The sequence below is a fragment of the Acanthopagrus latus genome, chromosome 20, assembly GCF_904848185.1.
Source record: "Acanthopagrus latus isolate v.2019 chromosome 20, fAcaLat1.1, whole genome shotgun sequence".
In the NCBI taxonomy this organism is placed as follows: domain Eukaryota; kingdom Metazoa; phylum Chordata; class Actinopteri; order Spariformes; family Sparidae; genus Acanthopagrus; species Acanthopagrus latus.
In genome coordinates this window covers 9,105,342-9,130,267 of record NC_051058.1, presented here as the reverse complement: position 1 = coordinate 9,130,267, position 24,926 = coordinate 9,105,342, and the positions used below count along the sequence as shown (strand labels likewise).

The following is a 24,926-nucleotide window of genomic DNA, read 5'->3' as shown; positions in this document are numbered from 1 at the left end:
TACATTTCTCAGTTTGTTGTCCCAGAGGGTCTATCGGGGCTTTCAGTTGTGGGATATTCTGACGTTCTTTCCTTCACAAAGTCAGTTTGAAAATAGAGTTTCAAGAGGCCATGCACCACTGACAGAAACTTTATATGGAAAGCTCATTCAGTTGTGAAAAATGTGGCTCCTGCTTGTCTAAAAAGATATTTTTGCAGCATGCATTTGGGTCAAAAGAACAACAAGAGTGTCCCTTTTTTGTTTATGTGGCTGTGGTCCCTGAAAAAAACACCCACTCCGTCTCTGTGAAGCCAGGTTAAAGGGACACTGTGTAGTTTTGGAGGTATTCAAACTTTTGGTATTTACAATATTAAGGAGGTAATGATACAAACTCAGAAATATTTATTTTTTTCCATGAGTGAATAAACAGGCTTGTTCTCAGAGGAAAATAAGGTCCCCAGAACACAGTTTGAAGCTAGAAAGGTGGCAGGGTCCGCCACATATAAACAAAGCAAAAACAGCCTAAAACTGTGTTGTTCTTTACGGTTGGTCAGGAAAATCAGGAAAGTTTGTTAATTTTGTTTGTTTCAGCATGAAATTTAAACCGTCTCTCCCAAAACCACACAGTGCACCTTTAAAGCTCAATCTCAGTCATTTCCAACATCAGACCTCTCTCAGCCTGTTTTCTCTTCAGAGGGGATAAAACACCCCCGAGAACAACCTCGCAGACCTTAATGCGTAATTTTGTCTGACACACACATACACACACACACATAGACAAACACGCACACACGCCCCAAACAGACGACAGATGTTCCAAAATACCACAGTAACAACAGCGCAGATGCAGGCTGGGAAATGCCCTGTGAGGTCTTCATTGCCTCGGTTTAAAGCTGCTTAAGGCTTTTAAGAGCCGAAAACGGGCAACAAGCTGCGGTCGTAAGTTATACGCGGTCTGATTTCACAGGAATCAGAGAGGGGGAGAGTAAAGAAAAGGTGGCCTGAGAGCGAAGGGATGTGTTATTTTTCCTCCCTGCGTGTTTCCTCACTCGAAGTTGTGCAAGAGTTTGTTTTTTTCTTTTCTTTTCTTTCTTGTTTTTTTTTTCCAGCGCTGCTCGCGTCTCTTTGTAGATCAGCGTGACAGTCGGAGAGAAAGTGAGGGATTCATGTGTGGGAACTGCAGCTGGAAGGAAAAGTGCAGCTGGGAATTTTTTATTTATTTAATTTTTTTTTTGTGCCTGGAGCGAGACAGACGGGAGTTCTGTGGCGAGCGAAATAAGGCAAGAGTTGGAGAAAGGAGGGAAGGGAAGAGGTAGAAAGAGATGACAGGGGGAAGAGGCTGACAGGAGGAGAGAGAGAGACGGCTCGATGAGATGAAGGAGGAGCGAAAGTGGACTTTACTGAGCGAGCTGGAGCGAGGAGGAGACTAGAAGATGTGACGGAGGGGAGAGATGTCGAGGCGGGTCACACACGCTTCCACACCAAACACCTGTGCAGCCACGCTTCCTCTCCACCCTCCTCGCACTCACTCTCAGCCTACTTACCTGTCATTTACACACCTGCACCCACGGTCTACACACACACACACACACACACACACACACACACACACACACACACACACACACTCGCTACTCTTTCTCTCTCTCTCTAACACACACACACACGCGCGCGCGCTGTCTCGTCCTCGGAGCAGCAGGTCCCTGGAAGCAGCCAAACTGTCAGTGACTGTTGCAAACACACGCTCGTTCTCAGCTCGGCTCTCTCTTCTGTCGCTGCCAAGGAAAGAGGAGGAGGAGGAAGAGGAGGAGGAGGAGAAGTGAGACTGAAAGGAACAGACTGAAACACACAGATAGAGGAGAGAGAGAGAGACAGAGAGACTTGGACCACAGCCTCAGACTGCTTTACCTCTCGCCTGCGCCGTGTGAGAGACTGGAGGCAGCCGGCAAGTGATGCGTCGCGCATAGTCCGGACTTTTCTTCAGCTTCTTCAGGGTGTTCCTTCCTTCTCTGTGTCGCGATGATGAGGCGGGACCGCCTGTTCTTAGCCGCGACCCTCACAGCCATCTTCTCCGCTGACCTCTACTTCATCCTCCTGCCCAAGCTGCGGAGCGTGGGGCAGAGGTCGGGCCACTTCTGCCCGTGCGGTCCGGACAGCAACCTCACCCTCCCCAGGCACGGTGGTCTCGCCACCCCGCAGCTCTCCAACTGGACCTCTTCGCCGCCCCTGGAGATCGCCACGGCCGAGCCCGCGGACGGGGGCTCAAAGCTGGGGAGGCTGTTCGCTCACCCCCTGTACAACATCCAGCCTCCGACGCTGGGGCCGGAGGAGAGGCTGCTGCAGGTGGAGCAGCTGATGGAGTACTACAGGAGGAAGGTGTCACGCTGGGAAAGGTCAGTTTCAGGTGTCATTCTTCTAGATTAAGAGATATTGCTTGTGTTGTTTTTTCTTTCCCACACATTAGAAGTGATTTTGCAACCGCGGACAAGTTACTAAATGAGACATTTTTTCCTGGTGTTACTCAGCTTGATTGTGAAAGAAGTTCATTTTGGCGGAGGGATCTCACCGTGAGAGCACATGTTCAAGGGGCAGGGTCACTGACACTGCGGGCGATCCTTCAGCAGACGCACGCAAACACACACACACACACACACACACACGCACACACACACGCTTGTGCATTTGCCCATGATAACAGATGCACACCCACGGACAAGACGGGTCGGGATGTGTAGACTATTCCGTGCGTCATAAAACTCTAAATGTCGAGTGGGCCGGTGGTGGCAGGAAAAAAAACCCCTCACAAACATGTCACTCTGAGAAGTCTCGTCTGGAGCTCTCTCTTTTAGGTAAACAAGGATTTAAACCCGCCGAAGCCCGTTTTTAATCTGTGGGAGCCGAGGCTGTCTTGGCGCGTGGGGCCCGTCTGTCTATCCCGACACTGCGCGCTCCCTCCGAGAGATACACACTTTGGGCTCCTCTGGTGGAAAATAAGAAGAAATATGAGCAACGGATCTCCTCCGTCTGCTGCCTTGTAAAGACAGAAAGAAAGAAAAAACAAAAACAAATGGATAGAGCCCAAAGGCATGTTTGAGACTTGCAAACTCCTGCAACGTCATCATCTCAACGCCGCAAACATCTAACAGAGCTGTTCGAGTGATCGGCTCAGTTTGCTTGTCTGTTTAAGTTAGCTTTGCGTGGCATAATTACAATTTTTAAGTCTGAAATCCCATCTTTCAGTGTAGGATGGTACTTAGAGTTGTTGGTGTTAGAGGTCCATGTTTCCAAACTGCATTTAGGAAAAAAAAAAAAAAATCCTATTTTATGACAAAGATTTAGCGAAGACAGACCCATCCTAGGCAAAGAATTTCCTACATTAGGAATCCCAATTTGAGAGGCATTAAAATTCAAAATACCTGCCAGAAAATGCAGCACCTCTGTTGTTAGGTCTGCATGGTGATGACAATAAAGATGGAGACCACGAACAAAGGAGTATTTTGATTGAACAGCTTCTCTGACCTCAACTTTTGGAGACGCTAACCATGTTTTTTAGCATGGAGAAGCTAACACTGATGTTCACCTGCTCGAAAAGCTAACACATATTTTAGCCAGTTGCAGATGCTTGACTGGACGAGGGCTGATTGAGCAATAAAGTTTACTGTGCTGGTTAGGATTTTGTGGTCTGAGATACAACATGACACATCTGTGAGGTAAGAACATTGCTTCTGTATATAAAATGGGATTTTCCCTGTCTTTCAAACTTGAAACAGGACAAGTAGTTAGGGATTTTTCTGTGATGGAGCCCCCAGTCATCCTGCATTTTTGTTTAACCTTCCTGGAAGCACTGCTCACTTCCTCTGAACATGTCCTGTGTGACTCTGCAGTCCGTGGTCTGCACTGTATATTGTCTCAATTACCCTGATCTGTCACTTCAGCTCTGTAGGATGACAAACTCTTATTTATAGCCCCCCTGCTGTATTATCTCGCCGCTTCATTCAGCCCATGACTGGTGTTTGTTTGGGTTGGGAGATGACCATCCCACTCAGAGCGGTCAGCTCCGGCGATGTGGTGCACCCTCTCACCGCAGACATATTTGTTTTGGAATCAGGTTATTCTTGCTCAGGCTTTGAGTGTAGCAGAGAGCAGAGACAGCTGTGGAAATTCAGGATCTTCTTGCAAATTCTTCTCTTAAAGACAATAGAAAACACACTGGGCTACAGGGGGCACATTGGCCAGTACAACAGTACGTATAACAAGTGTATTAGATAATTGTGTCCTTGTGTAGTTCCTCATATCCTCTTTTGTTTTGAACAGATTCTTGCTTGAGAACCTGCTGTGAAGAAAACCTGTTGAATGCACTTTGCCACAGATTTCTGGCACCATGTACACTCCAAATCTGTGGTCTTTCCAAAATAAAACACTGCCTTCGCTAAATGCTGTTAGAAGTTTTGCCCAAGCAGTGGATTTTTTTTTTTTCACTTTGGCAATCCAGGTTTAGCAACACCACAGCCAGAGAGCACTAGTCTCTTTCAGTCGGCAGCCTCATTGTTGTTTATGTAACACTCATTCAAAATGTATGAGAACGCTTCCACCTCCCGACTGTTAACCTCTGCTTGGCCTCTCGCTCCTTAGGCATATGAAGGCCTACAGCGAGGCTGCAGCTGTGTCCAACATCACTGTGACCGAACACGAGGTGACCTTTGACCCTGACGCAAGCTGGGTGAAGTTTCACCTGGGGATAAACCGCTTCGCTCTGTACTCCCGCGAAGACCCCGCCATCCCACAGCTCCTCAAGGAGATGCAGAGCATGACGGTCGTCAGTGCAGGTGATGGATGAATAGACGTATAAATGAGCCGTATTAGGCTCATTTTTAGGTTCATAATTTTCAATGTTCAACACTCTCTTTAAGCCCCCCCTCCTGAATACTTAGTCTGCTGTGATTGGTCAGCTCACGGATGCCTGACCCAGCACGGCTAACAACAACAGAGCTAGACTTACACCATCATATTTTAAATCAAAATTAAGGCCAGATTTAATATCCGGCCTTTATATCCCACTTTTAAAATTTTAAATTTTGAGAAACGTTACTATTTTGTGCCATAAAGCAATCGTCTGTTGTGCCGTAAAGTAAAAGAGCAGTTTTCTGACTTGATGAATATTGTCCTCGATTGTAGAGCCTGTTGAAATGGTAAAATTCTTGCTATGTCTCCAAATCCTCGTGGTGTTGAACTATTGACATTGTAATGCTACATGTGACCACTTTTATGGCGATAAATGTGTGCTAAATTACAAGCTAACAAACATTATCTCTTACAGATTACACTCAAGATGAGAAAGCCCTGAAAGGAGCATGTGATTGTACCCAAGGTATGGCGCATTAAATGCTGAATCAGATGAGGATTCTGTATCTGTTCGGGGTTTTAAGTTGCTTATCTCATATTTTTTGTGTACAGCATGTAACAGCACGATTGTTCGATCTCTGACTGGCGCCCTTTGTTTCGCTCCTTTTGTTCCTCTCTCTTCCTTCGCTGTGCTCGGCGGCACTGTCAGAGACAAACACACTGCTGCCTTTGTGATAGAGAGGATTTTGTTTGCGTTTGGCACCAAAATTACGATTTGTCGGCCTGTGTGAGACTCTTGCTTGGGGGCAGCGGGGGGGGGGAGAAAAACAAAAAACAGACGTTTGTTCGCGTTCAAAGGCAAAGCTCTTAATTAAATGTCTTCATGCTCCGAGGGACGCCACCGTTTCCAGCGCTTCAACCTACAAGCCCGCCTCCACCTACTCCGTCTTCCAGCTATACCTTTGAGCAGCACGCGAGGCAAAGCTGGAAAAATGGATAACTGTAAAAGCTACTTTTGGTAGATGTTATTGTAGCAAGAAACTAGCAGATAAGATGGATGGAGGAGTGATGCAGCTAGCTGTTGGCTAATTGGCTACTGAGTGCATGTGTAACGGCTGTAGTGTAATTTATCATGCGGAAATATAAAATATAAAGGGGTCACGCATAGTAAGGAGGAATCCAAATCCAGAATTGTATATATGTTAATGAGGTAATAATACAAAATATTTTCTGTACCTGCATGAACAAGCAGTTCTCAGAGGAAAATATGGGTCTCCAGAACACTGTTTGAAACTAGAAAGGTGGCAGGGTCCGCCAAATATAAACAAAGTAAATCAGTATGAAGTTGTCCCTTAAGGTCGGTTTCTTAATTCAGTTTGTTTTGGCATTAAAAATCTGTCAGTGAAGATCTTTCCCTTCTGATTAATGTTTCTCCGATAAAACTGCATAGTGCACCTTTAAAGATCATTTGGATGGCATAACGAGCTCAGATTTTTTTTTCTGTTTTTTCAGTCTTTCACATTTGCTTGAGCGACGCAGGCTGCTCTCTCACACTTTCTGTCCCGTTCGTGCCTCATCAGCGCAGTGAGGCGGCTGACCGCGCAAACATCATTTGCTGCCAGGAAGAAATGCAACGAAACAAACCCCGTCCCCGCTGGTTTTTAAATTCTACTTCAAAAGACTCGCTCGTTATTTCAGTAACCAAAGAGCGACGGCGTTCAGTGGCAAACAAGGACTGTTTATGTTCCTCGTTTCATTCACGTCTACAGAAAAGGCGCGATTGTAAACGTTGAAATGATTGTTAACTATTAATAACCCTGGAGTTTCACAGAGCGCAGCGGGGGGGAGGCGTGTGTGTGGTTAGCTCGGGCCTACTGCTGTGACATAACATGCAGACAGGCTGAGAGAGAGGAACGCAAGTCTGCCGAGAGAGCAGAGCGCAAGCTGTGTGACCAACCCCCAATTACTTTATCACAGGGAACAGGCAGATCAAGAAAATATTCCAGTTTGAGCTGGTCTCGGGGGCACTGAGCTAAAAAAAAACAACAAACATTTAGTCAGTAAGCGGATGCTCAGAGTTTATATGTAAAAGTCGGAATTTTCTACATCGCCTAAAGCAAACGTGTGATAAAAAGTTGATTGATGTCAACTCGTGCCTAACCATCCAACGTGTTCTCCTCTGTCCATCTCCCTGCTCCAGTTGTGAAGCCCAGCGGACATCACCTGAAACTGGCTCTGAAGATGCAGAACTTTGCCAAAGCTATGTTCAAACCAATGAGGTGAGGCCTGAAATCCACGTTCGATGAGCCCCAAACATTATCATTCGACCTATTTTATGTCAATCCCCAACACGTGGATTAAAAACATGAAGTTGGAGTCCATGAAATGTTTATAAAATGTGAGGTTACATACGATCGTATTACACTATGTTCAATTGTGTCAGGCTAAATCATCTAGTATCTGTTCAAATGACAGTAATTGATGTGTTGATTACACACTGCAGACAGCTTGATAACTGTATAAGTGTCGTATGTGTGTGTTTGTCAGGCAGCAGAGGGACGAGGAGACTCCAGAAGATCTCTTCTACTTTGTCGACTTTCAGAGACACAATGCAGAGATCGCTGCCTTCCACCTGGACAGGTGAGAAAGAACCCCCTCCTCTAACGCTCTTAACAACTTCATTGTTTTCCTGTTCTACGGTCATCTCTGTTACACACTGTATAATTCAAGTGGTCTCCAAGTGGATTTATATGGCAGTGGTACTTCTGGGTAATTTTAGGTTTTGTTGCACGTCTGTCGCTTTATTGCCCCTGGTTATGGTTCTGCTCCATACTAAAGTGCTATGAATGCTTTTCTTTAGGCTCTTTATGTTAAAGGCACAATATGTGATGCAGATGTAAAACTCAGCAAACCAGCAAGGAAAAATGCAAGTTGATTTTAGTTTTTAAATTATGAACACTTGGATGTGGGCTGAAGTTGGAACGGCCATGTTGGTCTGTAGGTCCAACACTAGCTGGTCTAGGCTGAAATATGGAAGGATTGCCACCCAGAGGGTGAATCCTGATTTCTCCTCCAGCACCACCACAAGATTAAAGGAGATCACCCGAAATTTTTGCCATTGTCTACTCATCCACATGCAAATGGAAAGTCAGATTTTCTCGAGCTTCACATCCAGAAATGTTTTGTGAAGTACAAAACCTCACCAAACTTTCCATCAGCATGGAGGTGAGTAGATCATGACTGAATTTTCGTTTTGTGGGGAACTTATCCTTTAATATTTGTGGTTTCGAGTTAAATATCTCAGTAACTAAAGGACGGGTTGCCGTTCACAGTAACTTTGGTAATTTGCTGGCCTTCTATCTAGTGCCAGATTCCTGCAAAACTAACAGCACTCCATTGTTCACTACTAGCAAATATAAGCATACTAATACGCTTAATGGAAATGGTGAACATGGTGAATATTGCCTGCTTTGCATCTGCATGTTAGTATGGTGACACTAACATTTAGCCCAAAGCACTGCTGTGCCACGCAACTGTCATTAGTGTTAAACTTGAAATTTATATCATACGAAATCATCAAGAAATGATCAAAAACCTTATTACGTCTCAGAGGGGCAATGATGAAATTGGATTGTAATCTTCCGAAACAGAGAGAAAACACTCTCGTAGAAGCACAACACCGAGCAGAAACTAAACACAGTCATCAGCAAAAAGACATAAATTAAAATGACAGCTCCCGGTGCCAACACATGAACCACCAAGCCTACACAAAGATTACGACATGTGTGCCCAGCCCAGGATTTCCAAACTGGCTGATCGGCAGAAACCACAGACTGTGGACAAACACGGGAACACACTCGCGTCTGCGTGCAGTCGCACATTAGCTGAGGTGAGGTGATTCACTCTCATCTGAGCTAGACAGTATCATTAAGGAGCCACACACAATGATAAGTCATCACCTCACCACACAAGACTAGAGGAGTGGCACGTCAACAGCTCTGTTCCACACAGTTGTAATTACGCTGTATATCTGTTTGTATTTCAACATCTATTAGCTTTTAAAACGTATCAACAGACGGACAGATCGTGTCTCTGCCCTCTCTCCGATTCTAAATTTGAGGCGGTGTGTTTTTAATCGGTGGCGGTGTGTCGTCTTCTCCCTGTTGTGTCTGCGTTGGCTGCCAGAAGCCCTTATCATTATAGCTCGCAATCAGCAGTTGGGGAATGCTGACGATTTGAGAAACAGCTACTCAGCTTCACACACTGATTGTTGTTTGATTGCTGTTTGTGAGACATGACTGAAATATGGCCCTCGGGGAGGCATAAGCCCTTGATAGTGTTCATGAACCCAGCCCGCCAAATTACACAGCGAGGAGACTTGACAATAAGGTACATTCATTGATAAGAATCGGAGAGAAAAAAGAACCGTGGGCTCAGGTGAAACGAGGTGAGAAGACAGAGATTTAGATAGCATCATCTTCAGAGGGGTTCACGTTACATTTACAGTGGATTTATTCAGGCATGAACTGTGTGAACTGCAAAACCCTTCTTTACACGTGAAACCAAGATGATTTCAAGGGATAAAGGGATCCTCTGAATCTCATCAAATTGTTCGCTAGGATCCTGGACTTCCGGAGGGTCCCGCCGGTGGCTGGCAGGCTGGTGAACGTCACAGGAGAAGTCCTCCAGGTCACCCACAACGAAGACCTGCGCGCAGTCTTCTTCAACTCACCAGGTGAAGAGCTACTCTATTTCATGACAAATTTAGGTGGCTAATATCAAAAATCTAAAATACACATCTTTCCTCTTACCTGTCGCATTATATATCCAGCTAGACTTTTTGGTGGGAGTCGCTGAAGTTCGGAGGCATCGTGCGTAGAGATGTTTGCCCTTTTTTTTTTGGGATATAATCAAAGTAGATGGCGCTCAAAGCGACAAAAAATCCATTTGATCACGACCCGTTTTCTCAAGATTTTGCACAGCATTTTCACATAGGCATTATTTTATCTTTCCCGAACTACACCAGTGAACCAGTGAACTGTCCCTTTAATACCTACCGTAGGCATATGTCCCTATATCTTTGCAAGCAATGCACATTGAATCGAAGACTATCCATGACTAATTTCTGTCCTGGTTTGATGTTTTAACGGCTGCCGTCACAGTAAACAGTTGGCTGGAACTGCAGCGCTGAACAGAAGCCATGTAATTGTATGTGAGCAGGAAAACTCATTTCGTATTCCACTGTTTCGCTCTGCTTCCCGACAGCGAACAACACGTGTTTCTTTGCCAAGTGCCTGTACGTGTGCAAGACGGAGTACGCGGTGTGTGGGAGCCCCGACCTGCTGGAGGGCTCCCTGTCCGCCTACCTGCCCGGCCTCAGCATCGCCCCGCGCATCTCCATCCCCAACCCCTGGATACGCTCCTACACCTTCACCGGACGAGAGGAGTGAGAGCTCAGCCTCTGTGCACTTTTTATTTCACAAATCGCTACTCGGCCAACTGTTTTCTTGTCTGGCTCAGTGGGAAGACCTTGGCGTATTTACTGTCAAGTCTTAGGACTATAATCCGACTGCGGTTGAGACTGTTGGTGGCCTCCAGTCAGATTCTAGTGTTTTCACAATAAAATAGAAGACCAGATTTCCCCATAAATCCTGTTGATGCTGAATCAAATTGGATGTTTACCTCTTTGGTCAGACTTTTCCACTTAAGGATGAAAGAGGTGGAATAGCTGGCTTTTTTTTTTTTTTTAAATGATTCCCTTTCTGTCTTTGTGGATGGTGTCGTCCCTTATTTTTGTAACTTATGAGGTCAATTTGTACCAGACTTCCTGTTTTGCACCATAGATCTGCGTGAACGGGGGTTCAGTCCTCCTCCAACTCAGTGACACGCGGAACAAAATGAAATATGGAGGCTGAGGGAGGAGAAATTTAGGAGGAGATATCTGCCTTCTCTTGAATATAAATAAGTATGACCTAGTTACTTAAGTTAGCGTGATGTGACAGTGATGTCAGAGTCGTGTCAGCGTGATGTCAGAGTCGTGTCATTTTTAACACTGTTTTCTTCATCTGAGTGAGCAGTTTCTGGGTGAGGACTAACGTCGTTGTTGTCTGTTTTTGAAGGTGGGAGGTGAACCCGTTCTTCTGTGACACCATAAAGCAGCTGTATCCCTATAACTCAGGCAACAGGCTCCTCAACATCATCGACATGTCCATCTTCGACTTCCTCATAAGTATTTTTGCACCACTAACTACTGGTATCATCTGCCACTCACATATGCGTGAGAACTTTTTTCTGGCTTTCGTTGCATGTCTGTAAAGTGTTGGGCCCTACCTTACAGGCAACATGGACAGGCACCACTACGAGATTTTTACCAAATTCGGGGACGAAGGATTCCTCCTCCACTTGGACAATGCCAGAGGGTGAGGCAAGAGCACCACAGAACACCAGGTATCATTACTGCGATGTTATGATTTTGTGGTTTCATTTCCGTTTTTTTCGTCTTGTGCTCAGGTTTGGGAGGCACTCTCAGGATGAGATGTCCATCCTGGCTCCGCTGTCGCAGTGCTGCATGTAAGTGAAATGCGGTACAGGGAAGTTTGTGGAGGTCGTTTCTGGACGAAAACTACTTTCTCTTCTCTCCCTCCTCAGGATAAAGCGCTCCACGCTGGTGCGTCTCCAGCTCTTGGCCCGACCGGAGTACAGGCTCAGCGACGTGATGAGGGAGTCCCTGGAGGGAGACCCGCTGCGCCCCATCCTGACGGAGCCCCACCTCTTAGCGCTGGACCGCAGGTTACAGAAGGTCCTTGGCGTGGTGCAGAGCTGTGTCCGGAGGCTGGGCGAAGCCGAGGTGATCACCAGGGACTTTGTCAAATCCACAGCGAGACCTCAGGCTGCCACAGAGAAGAAAAAGGTCAGGTAACAGAGGACGGTCGCTCCTCCTCCTCATCCTCCTCCTCATCCTCCTTCTGGACAGCAAGCAAGACTTCATGATGAAGCGCAGATGAAGGTGGTTTCGATTTAAGGAACAAGCCATACATGGAAAGACGCTGTGAAATCTTCAAGAGGGGCTTGTCAGAGAAGGAAGGAATCTCTTTGTGGAGGTTCAGAACATGAATCACTGCCGGCCTCAAATTCCTACCAGACCCCTTTTGTTTCCCTCATGCTCCTACACTCATTTTAGGACAGGAGTCTAATCTTTCATGTGCACTCACCGTCAGGAATACAGTCAATTTCAGCCCTTTGAAGATCAATTAAAAATGACCACGTTGACATGGAAATGGAAACAGCATCAGGGAATATTTCTGAGACACGTGAAGCCAGAGTTTATATTTATTAAGGATTAAAGAAAGAAAGTTTTGGGTGTCCATGTGATATCAAAATAATTAAATAAAGTTATTTTATGTGATGGCATGGTGCAAGTTTTGATTGTAGTCATCACCTGTAAGAAACAGAGTGTGTGTGTGTGTGTGTGAGAGAGAGAGAGACAGAAAAGTGCTACCTATAAAACAGCCATTTAGTTCACTCCACCCCACTTTCCAGACTTGTAATCCTTCCGTCTCATCAGAGTGTTTAAACAGCTTTTACGACTTCGTCAACCAAAACGGGCTCAGACAGAAACTGCTAACCCAGCGCATCGGAGAAATATATATAATATATATATATCTATGTTCTTCTGAACCATACAAATCTGTGATTGAGTTTTTCCTCTGCGAACATGTCTGAGCGCCTTGCCGATGCTCCCATCCGACAAACCTGACGCGTTCCAGGTCTCCGTTTGATGTAAAGTAAGACGAGCAACCGCAACTATTTTTAAGAGATCTCAAGAGTCTGCGAGTCGTGCCAACTAGAGCCAGACGTCAGGCAGGGAGGCTGATAAGAGCGCAACATGTAAATACCTCCATCCCTCAGCAGTAACACAGTGTGTCTTCATCAAAACTTAGCAACAGGAATAAACACGAGGAGGGAAACAGGCTGAACTTTTCCAGCTCAGAGTAACTAATGGCGCTTTAAGTCAGCGAATGTCACTGCTCTCCGGGGCCAAGTTCAGTTGTTAATAATTAAGTTCAAAACTTTTGCTCATTATTCGAGAATATCGCTGCGTGGAAAAAAAAAAAAATGACCTAAGTTTGCGGAAGTCATAAAAATCCTGTTGAAGGAAAAATTGAGTGATATAGCTTGTTATTAATCACACTAAAAAAACATGTTGAAAAATAATGAGGGCTTGCAAAAGGGGAATGAGAAAAGGTCAAAAATAAGAGGTTTTTTTTTCTTTTAAAATATATATACACACACACAAGCTGTGGTGCCCGTCATAAGGCTCGACAAAGCAGCGACATGTCTCCCCCTGGTGGACAGATGTCATGCTACATCTGTGTTTAGATCCACTCTACACCTTTAAAGCTTTTCAGGAGAAGGATTTTTCAAGCACTTTCACCACCTAAAATCATTACAGTAAATATCAGGCGATGTGGTTGCTTTGGGCCCCCGAAGCCACCACAGGGTCCCCATGGAGAAATGCAATTTTGATTTGAATGGGCTGCAGGACCGACAACAGGAGCGGCTGACAGCAGGAGGTCGACTAGGGTGACCAGACACAAACGCTTGGGACAATCCTGAATTACAAGCGGTCGTCCCAAATCCTGAATCATGTCCTGAAAATAACCAGTAATTTAAGAGAGCTGTCTGGACTTTGAGACTCAACTCGAAGGCAGCGGAGACTTGACTTGATGACAGTCTTCTACCGTCCAATAAGAATACAAGGTCGCCTATATGATTAAGACACGAGTGCTACGTTGGACCCTGCAACATATAATCACAAAAATCATGCCCTGTAGTGCCCATCATCAATTTCAGACACTTGCTTTACTTTAAAAACCAGTAGGCCTATGCAAGATTCAGTGGTGTCTTGTGGGGAGGTTTGAGATTTTCTAAGTCGAGCTGGCCAGCACTACTACAACACATCAGCAGCTCCACAGAGCCCCTTTAAGGTAAACTCCACATCATTCAAAATGCTTAAAACAAAAACACAGGAGGGAATGACTCAACTTAGAGCCTGAACTATCATTGCAAGTAGAGAAACAAGTCTTTTTTTTGTTCAAAAAGGAGGAAATTTGACACAAAACGTTGATTCATTTTTACTTTTTTATTGCTTAAACTGCCATCTGGAACAATCTATACCAAAAGGATAAACATCTTTGCACATACAGGAGGTCAAACTGAATACAGGGTAGAATAGAAAAAGAATGGTCCTCTGATCGCCTGCAGCTCTCTGCGCTGCGGGCCTGACAAACTCACTGAAGGTCGGGCTAGCAGGAGTGACTGACTACTACTGTAAAGCCCAGGTTAGGTAAGCTAAGGCAAACCGGGACGATTGCAGTGTGGTTAAAAACATTTTGGACTAAAACCGATGATGATGCTGCTATTTACATGAAAACAACATTTGTGAGTCGCACCCTCGCCCCTAACGGAGTCCTCTCCTGAGGATGAGGACAAATGGGACGTGTCGCCAGTGGACACAAATCCACATGTAACCAGACTCACGAGGCGTTAGGAGAGGGGGTGCAGATAAAGATGGTCAAAAATACACTCATGTCCATGAACGAAAAACTTCTCGCACTAACCTGACTACCCTGCAATCGGCACCAAAATCAAATCTTTTTCGGACGTACGAACATACATCTCGATTCTAAGCGAGCGCTCTGAATGAGACACAACAGAAAAACAGACACATGACAGGTTCAACGTCATCTCTGGTAACAGACAAGTGAGGCAGGAATGAAGAGTTAAGCCTAAAATCCAAAAGTCAACATCATGTGATTTTGGTAAAGATCTTTAAAAAAGAAAAAAAAAGAAGAAGAAGAAGAAGAAGAAGAAGAAGAAGAAGACAGACTTAACATCTTATGCCATCTAAATAGAAGCAGTTAAGCTCGGGAGTAACAAACCAAATATTTGACAAAGTTCCTGCTTCTGCACGCAGCTGCAGCAGGGCCACGCTTCTTTTTTAAATTTTTATTTTTTACAATGCACGCTCCCATTCACACCGGATCACTGGATGCCTAAAAAACATCATGCCAAGTAAGCATAGAGAACAGATCACAAGCTACTCTGATGAAAGGACAGCCACCTTTTTCAATAGGCAATAAGCGATGACACTAGTCTGAAATAAATATCTGCCTGTCAGCTCACCTGTGATGCTTTAATACATAAAATACTTCAGATGTCCTGAAATCCATAAACCAACTTTATATATTTTTTTTTCCAAGACTTCACTTCAATAAACCTGTAATTACCCATTAAATTGATCTATTTTTAAAAAGGTTGAATTAACCCATGACACAATACAATTACATACTGTTTTTGTCAGTTGACAAGAAGAAGCATTTATTTACTTTGTGGCACTGGACACCTAAAATAGAATTTATGGAAAAATAAATGTTTACAAAAGACAGTTAAACGTATTTTTTTTTAAGTTCACCATCACTCCAAACCATAAGTTTATCATTTAGTCCATGATAATAATAGAACTATGATCATTTTAACTATACTATGATAACATTTTTGATTACAAACCATAGCAGAAGAGTGACCAAGTTATTTGGTATATACTAAAAAAATTGAATACTGAAATACACTTAATACTCTTGTTTTTTTTTCCTTTCTTTTTTTATCATGTTTTTTTTTTTCCTCAGAGTAGTCAAGGCAGTTCTTGTATGGTCGTTCTACCGATTAAGAGGACAATAAGGGTGATAACTACTTCCTGTTTTGAGCTCCAAAAATAGTCAGGGGAAACGGAACACGCACTGCATTTCCACGGCTATGCATAATCAAACATTTGGCACTAGCCTGGTAGCTGCACAAGAAAATAAAAAGTTGTACAAGCTCTCTCAAACTAAGCAAAAAACAGGCTCGCCGTTGTCTCGTCGTACCAATCGGAGGTAACCAAAAAAAAAAAAAAAAACCGAATGGAGCACAACCGTCGCACAGCTGAAAAAAACATCCTGCTTTCTACGGCTTCTAGATTCTGCTCTACGCTGTCTAATCACTGATGTCAAAAGGAAACTCTAACAGGGAAGAAGCAGCCCTCTCTTCACTTTAAATCTACAACATAAATCTGATAAAAATTTACCAAAAGCGCCATGTAAAGGTTGATTGTCCTGTCTCGTCAGTCTGAGACCCTAATGTCTTTCTGATCCCCTCACAATCCTGCTTTGTGTTTCAAAAGAAAGCCGGCAAACACGTATATAAACATAGGTAACATGTGATGTAACTGTGCCTACAAGGTAGCATACAGCAGCTGGTTTAAGCGCTGGTGAATGGCTGAAAGAAGTCACCTCAGCGTGACAGGCGGTAACAACAAAACCATCTCCGCGGTGTGTGAAACAAAAAAAAATTAAATTAAATTTAAAAAAAGGGGGAGAAAAGCCAACACAAAGAAGAAGAAAGTGACAAAAAAGCAAATTGCATTGGTGGACCCTGGGTCTGAAAGGAGAGAAAGAGGGATGGGTGGAGAGGAGGAAGAGAGAGAGAAAGAGAGAGAGAGAGAGAGAGAAAGAGAGAGAGAGACGCCCCTTCAGACAGACAGCGAGACGAAGCTGTTGTACTGTTGGATGTTGCGTTTGAGAATGTCCGAACAGGGGCCCAGGACGCGCTCGAAGCGAGGTCGGTCCAGCTTCACGCACTTCAGTGGGCCGCGGGCGACCACGGTGGCGGCGCGTGGGCGGTTCATCAGCAGAGCGATCTCACCTGGAGAGACACACAGGAAACGGTAAATCCATGAATGACAAGAAACAGAAATCCATGCAAAGCAATTTAGCAGATATTTTGATTACAATTCATTAAGAACAAAGTCTCAGTGTTGTATTCTGTTTTGCAGATCTGACTCGGGTCAGAGACATAAGTTACAGAAATCCCATTTTTGTCATGTGTTTGGCGCCACTAGTGCACAACAGATACACATTTAATATTAATAAAATACTGTAATTATGAAATAAAAGGCTGTTGTGATGTCGCTTCAGTTCTTACCAAAGTAGTCAGATGGTCCTAACCTCCCCACCTCCACAAACTCCTCATTCTCTGAGCGACGCTGCAACACGGCTGCAGAACCCTGAAAAACACAAACACAGATCAGTCGACATCAAGCAGCTTAAAAAAAAAATCAAGATTTAGCTCAACTTCAGTCTTATCAGCACTTGTGTCAGATGAAAGTTTATCATCTGTATAGAGGTGCATCTTTAAAAAAAGAACTGAATGACTTGTATGTAATAATATCAGATTCCCTCTTGTGTATGCACTTTGTTTTTCCTACTCAAGTGGAGTGGTTAGCATCAGGAGTCACACATCATTTGATTCAGGAGGAGCTTATGTTTCAGTCTGGCTCATCTTAAGTCCTAATTTTACATTTGCTTTATCTGGGAATGGAAGAATTTACCAGAAATTAAAAGAAACACCAGTCAAAATTTGGTGTTCATTTTGTTTTTTGTTTTTTAAAAGATGGACTTCGTCTTCTTCTGACCTTTCCTCAGCAGCTAACAGACATTTATTATAATACTGTTCTGGACATGTCCAAAACAGCTCAGAGAGTAAGTAGAAATGTTATTAAATCATAACAGAGGACACTAAATGGATTATATGATCAACTTAACATGAACAAAAGTAGCTTGGCTACAACCACTGGCTGTTGGCCCAGAGGAGGAAACCACATGGGTTACGTCAAAGAGTCAATGCTGCACAATGTTACAACATAATCATGTTCATTACAGAGCCCCTGAATGCACAAACAAGACATCTGATAACACGGAAAAGCTAAGAAACACTGCTTAACATGGGTTTACAGAGATACAGATTGCAATATAATTCTAACACAACATAATCTTCATTACTTGGATTATTTTCTATAAAGGCAAGTAAAAAACACCAGTCATACATTCTTAAAAATGTCCACTTTACAATAATGTAAAAAAAAAAAAAGAAGAAGAAGAAGAAGAACAAATGATCACATTTAAAAATCCGGAAGCAGCATTTTCACAAATTCTTGCATTTTATCGTTTCGATTTTCAAAACAGTTGCAAATTAATTTTCTGATGATTGACTAAGCAATTAATCCACAGATCTTTTCAGCTCTGGGGAAGATTTTCACATCACCACAAGAGGGCGCACATGTGTTGATAACAAATTACTTGTAATGGTTTAAATACCCACTGCTGAAAGTAGATCCAACAGCTCTTACACTGCGAAATGTTACTATTTCATTGAAGAACAGACGACGACCGCAAAACAGTAACCCAGGTGCATCAGGTCGTATTTATGTGACAAAAGTGAGTACATACCTCCAAGATGATGAAGAATTCATCTCCAGGCTCTCCCTGCACTACAATCTTTTGTCCGTCCTCAAACTGGACGGGCTCCAAGGCATCAGCAACTGTCAGACGCTCCCATTTGTCAAGAGACTCTGTGTGTGTGTGTGTGTGTGTGTGTGTGTGTGTGGTGGGGGTGGGGGGGGAAGAAGAAAGGAAATTAGCATCTCATTTGATTGAGATATTTTTTCATGTGAGATATTTTTATATATTTTTCTCTCTCAGGTTATTTTAATCTCTGCACCAAACACAAGCAATGTGCTCCTCTTCATCTATTTTTAAGTTACGCAGTGAAGTGATACTTATAAAAAAGAAAGAGTAAAATGACATGAACCCACCTAGAATGGACACTTTTCTGAGGAATTCCTCGTACATCTTCCTCTTTCTCAAAGTGCTTCCCTAGGGAGAAAAATATCTGTGTTAGTGGAATTGTATAAAATAAAATTAAAACAACCAAGCTTTATTAAGTCTTTCTTTGCAGGTACAGTCAAATGTCTCCTCACCATAAGTATTCTCCTGTAGCTGTCTCTGTCGATGCCCCACAGCTTGACGTTGGTCTTGGCTCTAACTGTGGCCGCCCTCGGGGTGCCGTATATCAGGGCCAGCTCTCCAAAGCTGCCTCCTTCCCCGATGCTGGTCACCCATTCATTGTTCACATACACCTGTCGGATTGATGGGAAGAAACCAAGAAAAAATATATTATTTGTAGAGCTGCAGCAATGAATCAAACCACTAGTCACATTTTTCTGATTCTAGCTTCTCAAATGTGAATATTTTTCTTTACTCTCTAAGAAATGTATTGGATATCTTTGGGTTTATGGACAAAACAAGACAATCTTGAGCTTTCCTAAACATGAAACCTTTAAAAATGTTTGATCATCTGACATTTTGTAGATCAAACGACTAATTGATTCATCAAGAAATTAATCAACAGATCAATCGACAGTGTTAGCTGCAGCCATAGATAGTAGGTTTAATATTGCTTTCTAGAAATAAACAAGGATCAGATACTCACATCCATCTCTCCTTGGTCGATTACATAAAAATTGTCACCTTCGTCACCTGGATGCAAAACAAAACAAAACCATTAGCATGGAAGACATGCTGTGATTTGGATAAATGATCGTTCAATTAAATTCTGAAAAGATGTAAACCTACCCTGCAGAATAACTGTTTCTCCAGCGATGTAGGTGACTGGAAACATGGCATCAAATATGTCACTGGAAAGGAACAGAATTGAGAATTGATCAGCAAGGAACAAGGTTACACAGTTATCGAAGCTTTATTTTTTTAAGACTTTTAAAATGACATTCTGAATACTCTGAGGACTATCACTTTTTAGAAGTAATTTTTCATCAGAAGCATAAACAAATTCAACTTGCCCCATGTGATAAGTTTCAGGTATTTATTTTCATTACAAAACCAGTCTGGTTGTTGCATGAACACTGTGAATGTGTCAAAACACTCAACCCACAGAGAAATGCAGACAGCTAATATTTAGAAACTGAGCCTTTACACGTCCGCGAGGACTTCTGTAAGGTCGTGGTATCGTAACTATACAGTCGGTACAGCTGTAGTAGCAAAGAAACGGGGCAGAGCTGATGTGGAAACACTTTGGGGGTTGCCTCCTCAGGCCTGTGAGAGCTGACCAATCAGAGCAGACTGGGCTTTTCAGGGGGTCTTAAAGACACAGGCACTACAACAGCTGTCATTGTTGTCACTTCTGAGAGGCTGAGATAGTGCACTGGTGTGAGAACTCATCTTTGTGTAAGAAAGAGAGAGAAATGGGAGATTAATGCTGTGTTTGGCTTCTTGGACAAATTATGCAAATGATCTCAATGTGGGATTTAGTTGGCATTTTCTTCTTGAAAATCCAAATTAATAAAAAGAGTGTAAAAAAAAACCAAACAAACAAAAAAAACATTTAAACACAGGTACCTCCTCTCGTTGTCGTCCAGGTGTGAGAAAAGCACATTCTTTTCAATAGCTTTGGCCAAGGCTGCCATCGTCTTGTAGTCTTTTGGAATGACCTAAAAAAAAACCAAAGGCGACTTGTTCAAACATTTTCACTCAAATTTAACTTTTCATCGTATCCGATAGTTGATGTAAGTGTTGCCACGGCTGCCTGTCTACCTTTCTGACATATGAGGCTGCGTCCTCCTCTGTGTAGACCTCTGCGCTGAAGGCTCCTCTCCGCCGGCGACCCTTTACCACGGGGTTCATGGGAGGAGACACCTCCTCATCGCGCGAGTCTGAACGGGAACTGCTGGCCTTCTGCTGGTTCTGAATCTGCTTGGCCTCCTCCTGGAACGGAAGGAGGGGATGGAGTCAACCAACAGGGTTCAAAGCTGCAGCAGTTCATCCAGGTTAAGTCAAGGTTGTTTACATAGCATTTTTTGTGCTCAACTTATACAGACTAGAGAATACTGGGTGACAAAATCAAATATCTTTTTTTTTTTTTTTTTTACCAAGTACTTCAATATTGATATTTCCACAGTGTTGTAAGGATGACTACTGGAACTTTCACAAAATGTCAACACAATGAGATTTTTGATAAATAATCATGTGGCTGTGACTAAGTAGGTTAAGGTAGAACAGGTAGCACATAACATAATTTTGCTGTGATGCAGCCTTTAAAACAAAAAAAAAAACACACTCATGTTGTATCATGATAGATCAATATCCAAAATCTAAGACCACATATAGTCACAATGACAATATAATATAAATATATTGACAGCCAGACTGGTGATGAATTCGTCAGTCTGGCTCTAGATAGCATTCAAAGTACTTCCATTAAAAAGACCTCAATTCACATTAACAATTCACAGCAGTGCTCGATCATTCAAGACTGGAATATTACAGTTAAATAGTTAAGCTTGAATGAATATAGGCTATCTCGATAAGTATAACAATAGTCACCCTTCTTAGCTACCATATCCTGAAAACAAGAGATGGAATAGCTATCAAATGTTGTACTTTAATAAAACATGCTGTTAGATGAATGCTCATGTAAGTTTATGACATGCAAAAACTACCCCCATCGTTAACTGTCTTCTCATTTTTTAATTCATATTTTCTGGCTTGTTTTAGTTTGCTTTGTTTTGTTTGTATTTATTTAGTTTGTTTGCTGGATCTATGAACTTGCCTGACTGGCTGTTTGTGTAAGATACAAAATATTGCTGTACGGTCTTTTTTGTTTGTTAGTTAGTTTCAAAATAATAACAGTTCACAGTAGTGGTAATGTGGAATTTTGCTGTTTGTCTTAATTTCAATCTAAATAATCATTTGAATCAAGTAACCCTTTATTTGCCTCATTGGTCTGTTAGTTTACCGATAATTAAAGTAAATGTAGCAGCCAGGTTTGACTATAAAACTAATCCCTACATGTGCATGTACATTGGGAAGTGTTGTCCACAGCACATGCTTATTGTATAAAAAAATCTTGTAATATAGCATTGTGTAGTGTTGTCAATATGCATAATAAAAATATAAATACAGATTTTCAGCAGTATCAGTACACCGGTACATTCTGCAAATAGCCAGGAAAGAGAAGATGCATCTCGTTGTCATGTTATAGCCTTGCTATATTTATGTTTCATTAAAAAAAATGTTGTGTCAATTTTCCCCCATGGTATCAACGACTGTATCAAATATAGATATTTTTTTGGTTTTGCATCGAGGTAAGAAGTTTGCCGCAGTTGCAGCTAGAGCTCTATGAATGCTTGATTTTTTTCTGGACTGATTGGGAAATTCATTTGCAGTTATTCCTAAAATGCTGTTATCAAACACTTGACAATGATATGTAATGTAGGCAGGATATTTGATAGTTTAACATTAACCTTTACAGTCTAAAATGACACCAGTGCACTGAACCAGTAAATTTAACTGGGAATACAATAAATCTGTGTTACCTTAAGCATCTTTCTCATCATTATAAACTCTAAAATATTGGTCAGGCAATATCTGAAGATAATATTGCCCTACCGATACATTGGTTGGGCTCTTGATGACCTAGCTTGAGTCTTGAGAAACGTCTGCGTGTTTTTAATAATTTAATCAATGCAGAGGTAACACATTTGTGCAGGGATAACTATGTTTCGTTGCAATTTAGTTTATGAGGGATGCGATTCCTTGCGCCCTAAGAAAACAAGTGGTGTGTGTGTTGCTTTCAACTAATGGGGCTCTAGTTGCAGCGAAACAAAACACAGAAGTAAGTGGGAAAGAAAATAAACTGCACTGCACACAGATGTTAGGTAGCAACTGTCATTTAAGTGGGGCCAGCACGCCTGAAAGAAAGCCAATTAGTTTGCTTTGATAATGTTACAATCATTTTTAGCTACTGCAAAGAAGATTTTACCCAAAACATGTGAAGCAAAACTTATTGATAATATCACAAAAAATGCTTCAGGGAACATGAGTGAGAAACTGTTTCATCTTTGACACCGACTGCATCATAGATGTGTTTTGTTTTTCTTTTTGCCACAGACACACAGTCCGACTAAATGTGAATAAATAAAGCTTATGACGACAACCATTAGCTATCTTCTGAGATCTTAACAGCCTGTTGTGATACAAGTGTATATATTGCTCGGTTTCCATAAGGATAACAAAGAAGCACACACACAAACCTTCTCCAGCCTCTCGAAGTACTCCCTGAGGAAGGCCATGGGCCTATCTGGCCTGGAGGTGCACAGCTGGACAATGCAGTCCTTCAGCAGCTGTTGAATGTTGTGTTTCTGCACGTACTGCTCGCACTCCCTCAGGCTCCGCTCCTCCTCGCTGCTCGTACTTCCAGATGCCATGACGACAACGGCGACCCTGCTCTGTGACCTCTAACCTTTGTACTGGGGAGAGTGGACAGTAGCGGGGGGAAAAGGAAGCATGACTTCAGATGATCATTGTACAATTCTGGATGAACAGAGAGCAACACAAAAGTTGGGGGGTCGTGATGAGGAACGGACAGACAGAGAAAGTGAGAATGTGAGAAAAATAGAGCCCGAGTGCGAATGCACTGAGAGGTGGGGTGTTGTTTTGGCACTGTGAAGCCTGAGTGCCTCTGAGTGTTGGACTGGTCATATGACGTGATCACGCATTTTTGACCACAGACAACAAACTAGGGCAGACACTCTGTGTGTCCTGGGTTTATTTACCCAAAACAATTCAAGTTTTTCACCAGCCTGAATGAAGCCCTCTATCAGTCGGACAATATCTCTCACACACACACAGCCTAATTTAAGTGCAATGGTGAAATGAGCGCCAGTGAATCAATCCACTGTGAAACATATAAATGCACTTGCTTGGGGTTTCAACATTTCAGGTCACAATGCTGCCACTGAGCAAAACCGCTTGTCAGATCTCAAACCATGTGATGGGCCTCTGTGATATGAACTTCTTCAGAGAGCTTTGAGCTGAAACAGGAAGGCCTCCGAAGCCCTGCTGCAACCAACATGTGCATTTTAAATAAGAACATGAGCGAGCGAGTGCTGTGGTCCAGTCCACCCTGTCACTTGCAAGTGCACCAAGCAAGCATGTGCATCGGTATAATAGGATTCGGATAATTTCTAATCTGAAAAGGCCCAGGAGAGATTACTAACCATGTTATCAAAGATGAGGCTGGCAACTTACTGCACTCATGGTGGAAACTTGGCAGGCCCGCTTTAAGCTAAACCGTTCACAGAAATAAGTAAGTGTTAAATGATACTGTTTTCGGATCAGGTAGTATAAATTAAGAGCTAAGACAAGGGCCAACAGCAAGCCTCCTCAGACTTGTATTATTAGTAAATCTGGGTTATTTTTATCTGAGGTAGTGAGAGTGTACAATTAAACATGTTAATTCTCTAACTGAGTTACTGAGCTGCAGTACCACCTCTGCTGTCTGGTGGAAGAAGCGGGCTGTCAATTAAATTAAAGAAAACACTGCGATGCACAAATGACCTTGCTGAACGAGTGACAGGGGAGTGTGATGGGTGATACATGATAACAACGCATCCAACGGTTAACAAATTGAGTAAATGTTGTCGCCTTTAAAGACAGTGAGAGGAAAATGCCCCGTCTATAACACCGTCTAGGTCAGGAAGGCTTCATGAGGAGGCTGACGGCTGCAGCCGAGCAACTTACAGCAAGCGAGCTAATGCTAAAACACTACGTTACCCTCCCCTGAAAAGGACAAGTAAACACAAAATACAAATGACTAATACGCGTTTTATAGTTTTGCCTGGCTATCTTTGGCCTGCGTTGTGTTAGAGAGGGGGTCTAGTTGATGCCTAGCTGGCTAGCTCCGTGCAAAGGCAAAGCTCTCCTCCAATGACGCCATCTTGAGCTCTATCATAAACAAACGAGAGACGGAGGAAACAAATTTCACCTATCCAGAGGTCATATGATCCACGAGCAGAAGAAACGCAAATACTCACAAGAAACTGTAAATTCCTGCCGAGCCCTTCGACAGCGACTCGGGATGGATGAGATTTCTCAAAGCGTACCGTTACCAGATCCTCCTCGCTTCGATTTTTTTTCCCGAGCCCTGGACCGCTGCCCCACCGGATACGGCTGAGAACCAATCAACGGCCGTCACTGACGTCAATTCTCCTCGTTCTGACATGTGAGCTCGTAACCCCTGGCAACCTTAAAGGAGCCTGTACGGAAACCGTGACGTCAAGGAAATGGTTTAGAAAATGAAAGAAAAAAAAATCGATTTATATCTGTTTTAAAACTACCCTGATAACGGGAATCTCTGTGTGGTGTTATTTAGAG

General features: G+C 43.0%; 2 protein-coding genes across 2 annotated transcripts; one reads left to right on the top strand and one right to left on the bottom strand.

The window, feature by feature from the left end:
• Window positions 1-521: 521 nt before the first annotated feature.
• Window positions 522-12,231, top strand: fam20a (FAM20A golgi associated secretory pathway pseudokinase). The gene is made up of 11 exons (XM_037081021.1): window positions 522-2,372; window positions 4,612-4,805; window positions 5,297-5,347; window positions 7,022-7,100; window positions 7,369-7,461; window positions 9,441-9,556; window positions 10,087-10,267; window positions 10,941-11,050; window positions 11,159-11,240; window positions 11,332-11,391; window positions 11,470-12,231. Exons 1-11 carry the CDS (start codon window positions 1,999-2,001, stop codon window positions 11,738-11,740), a joined length of 1,611 nt encoding a protein of 536 aa, XP_036936916.1. The 5' UTR covers window positions 522-1,998; the 3' UTR covers window positions 11,741-12,231.
• Window positions 12,232-13,948: 1,717 nt separating this feature from the next.
• Window positions 13,949-24,744, bottom strand: LOC119009603 (cAMP-dependent protein kinase type I-alpha regulatory subunit). The gene is made up of 11 exons (XM_037081022.1): window positions 24,587-24,744; window positions 22,805-23,020; window positions 20,307-20,477; window positions 20,112-20,203; window positions 19,332-19,393; window positions 19,189-19,235; window positions 18,677-18,835; window positions 18,512-18,572; window positions 18,147-18,268; window positions 16,843-16,924; window positions 13,949-16,563 (listed from the first exon to the last, which is right to left on the bottom strand). Exons 2-11 carry the CDS (start codon window positions 22,976-22,978, stop codon window positions 16,391-16,393), a joined length of 1,143 nt encoding a protein of 380 aa, XP_036936917.1. The 5' UTR covers window positions 22,979-23,020; window positions 24,587-24,744; the 3' UTR covers window positions 13,949-16,390.
• Window positions 24,745-24,926: the final 182 nt, after the last annotated feature.

What these genes read in the sequence shown, in the direction of transcription:
- fam20a (XM_037081021.1), top strand. Translation starts at nt 1,999, where the DNA reads ATGATGAGGCGGGACCGCCTGTTCTTAGCCGCGACCCTCACAGCCATC. An exon ending in CATGACGGTCGTCAGTGCAG is followed by an intron (nt 4,806 to 5,296) that starts GTGATGGATGAA and finishes TATCTCTTACAG; the next exon opens with ATTACACTCAAGATGAGAAA. An exon ending in CATCTTCGACTTCCTCATAA is followed by an intron (nt 11,051 to 11,158) that starts GTATTTTTGCAC and finishes CCTACCTTACAG; the next exon opens with GCAACATGGACAGGCACCAC.
- LOC119009603 (XM_037081022.1), bottom strand. Translation starts at nt 22,978, where the DNA reads ATGGCATCTGGAAGTACGAGCAGCGAGGAGGAGCGGAGCCTGAGGGAG. An exon ending in GCTACAGGAGAATACTTATG is followed by an intron (nt 18,573 to 18,676) that starts GTGAGGAGACAT and finishes TTTTCTCCCTAG; the next exon opens with GGAAGCACTTTGAGAAAGAG. An exon ending in AGGACCATCTGACTACTTTG is followed by an intron (nt 16,564 to 16,842) that starts GTAAGAACTGAA and finishes GTGTCTCTCCAG; the next exon opens with GTGAGATCGCTCTGCTGATG.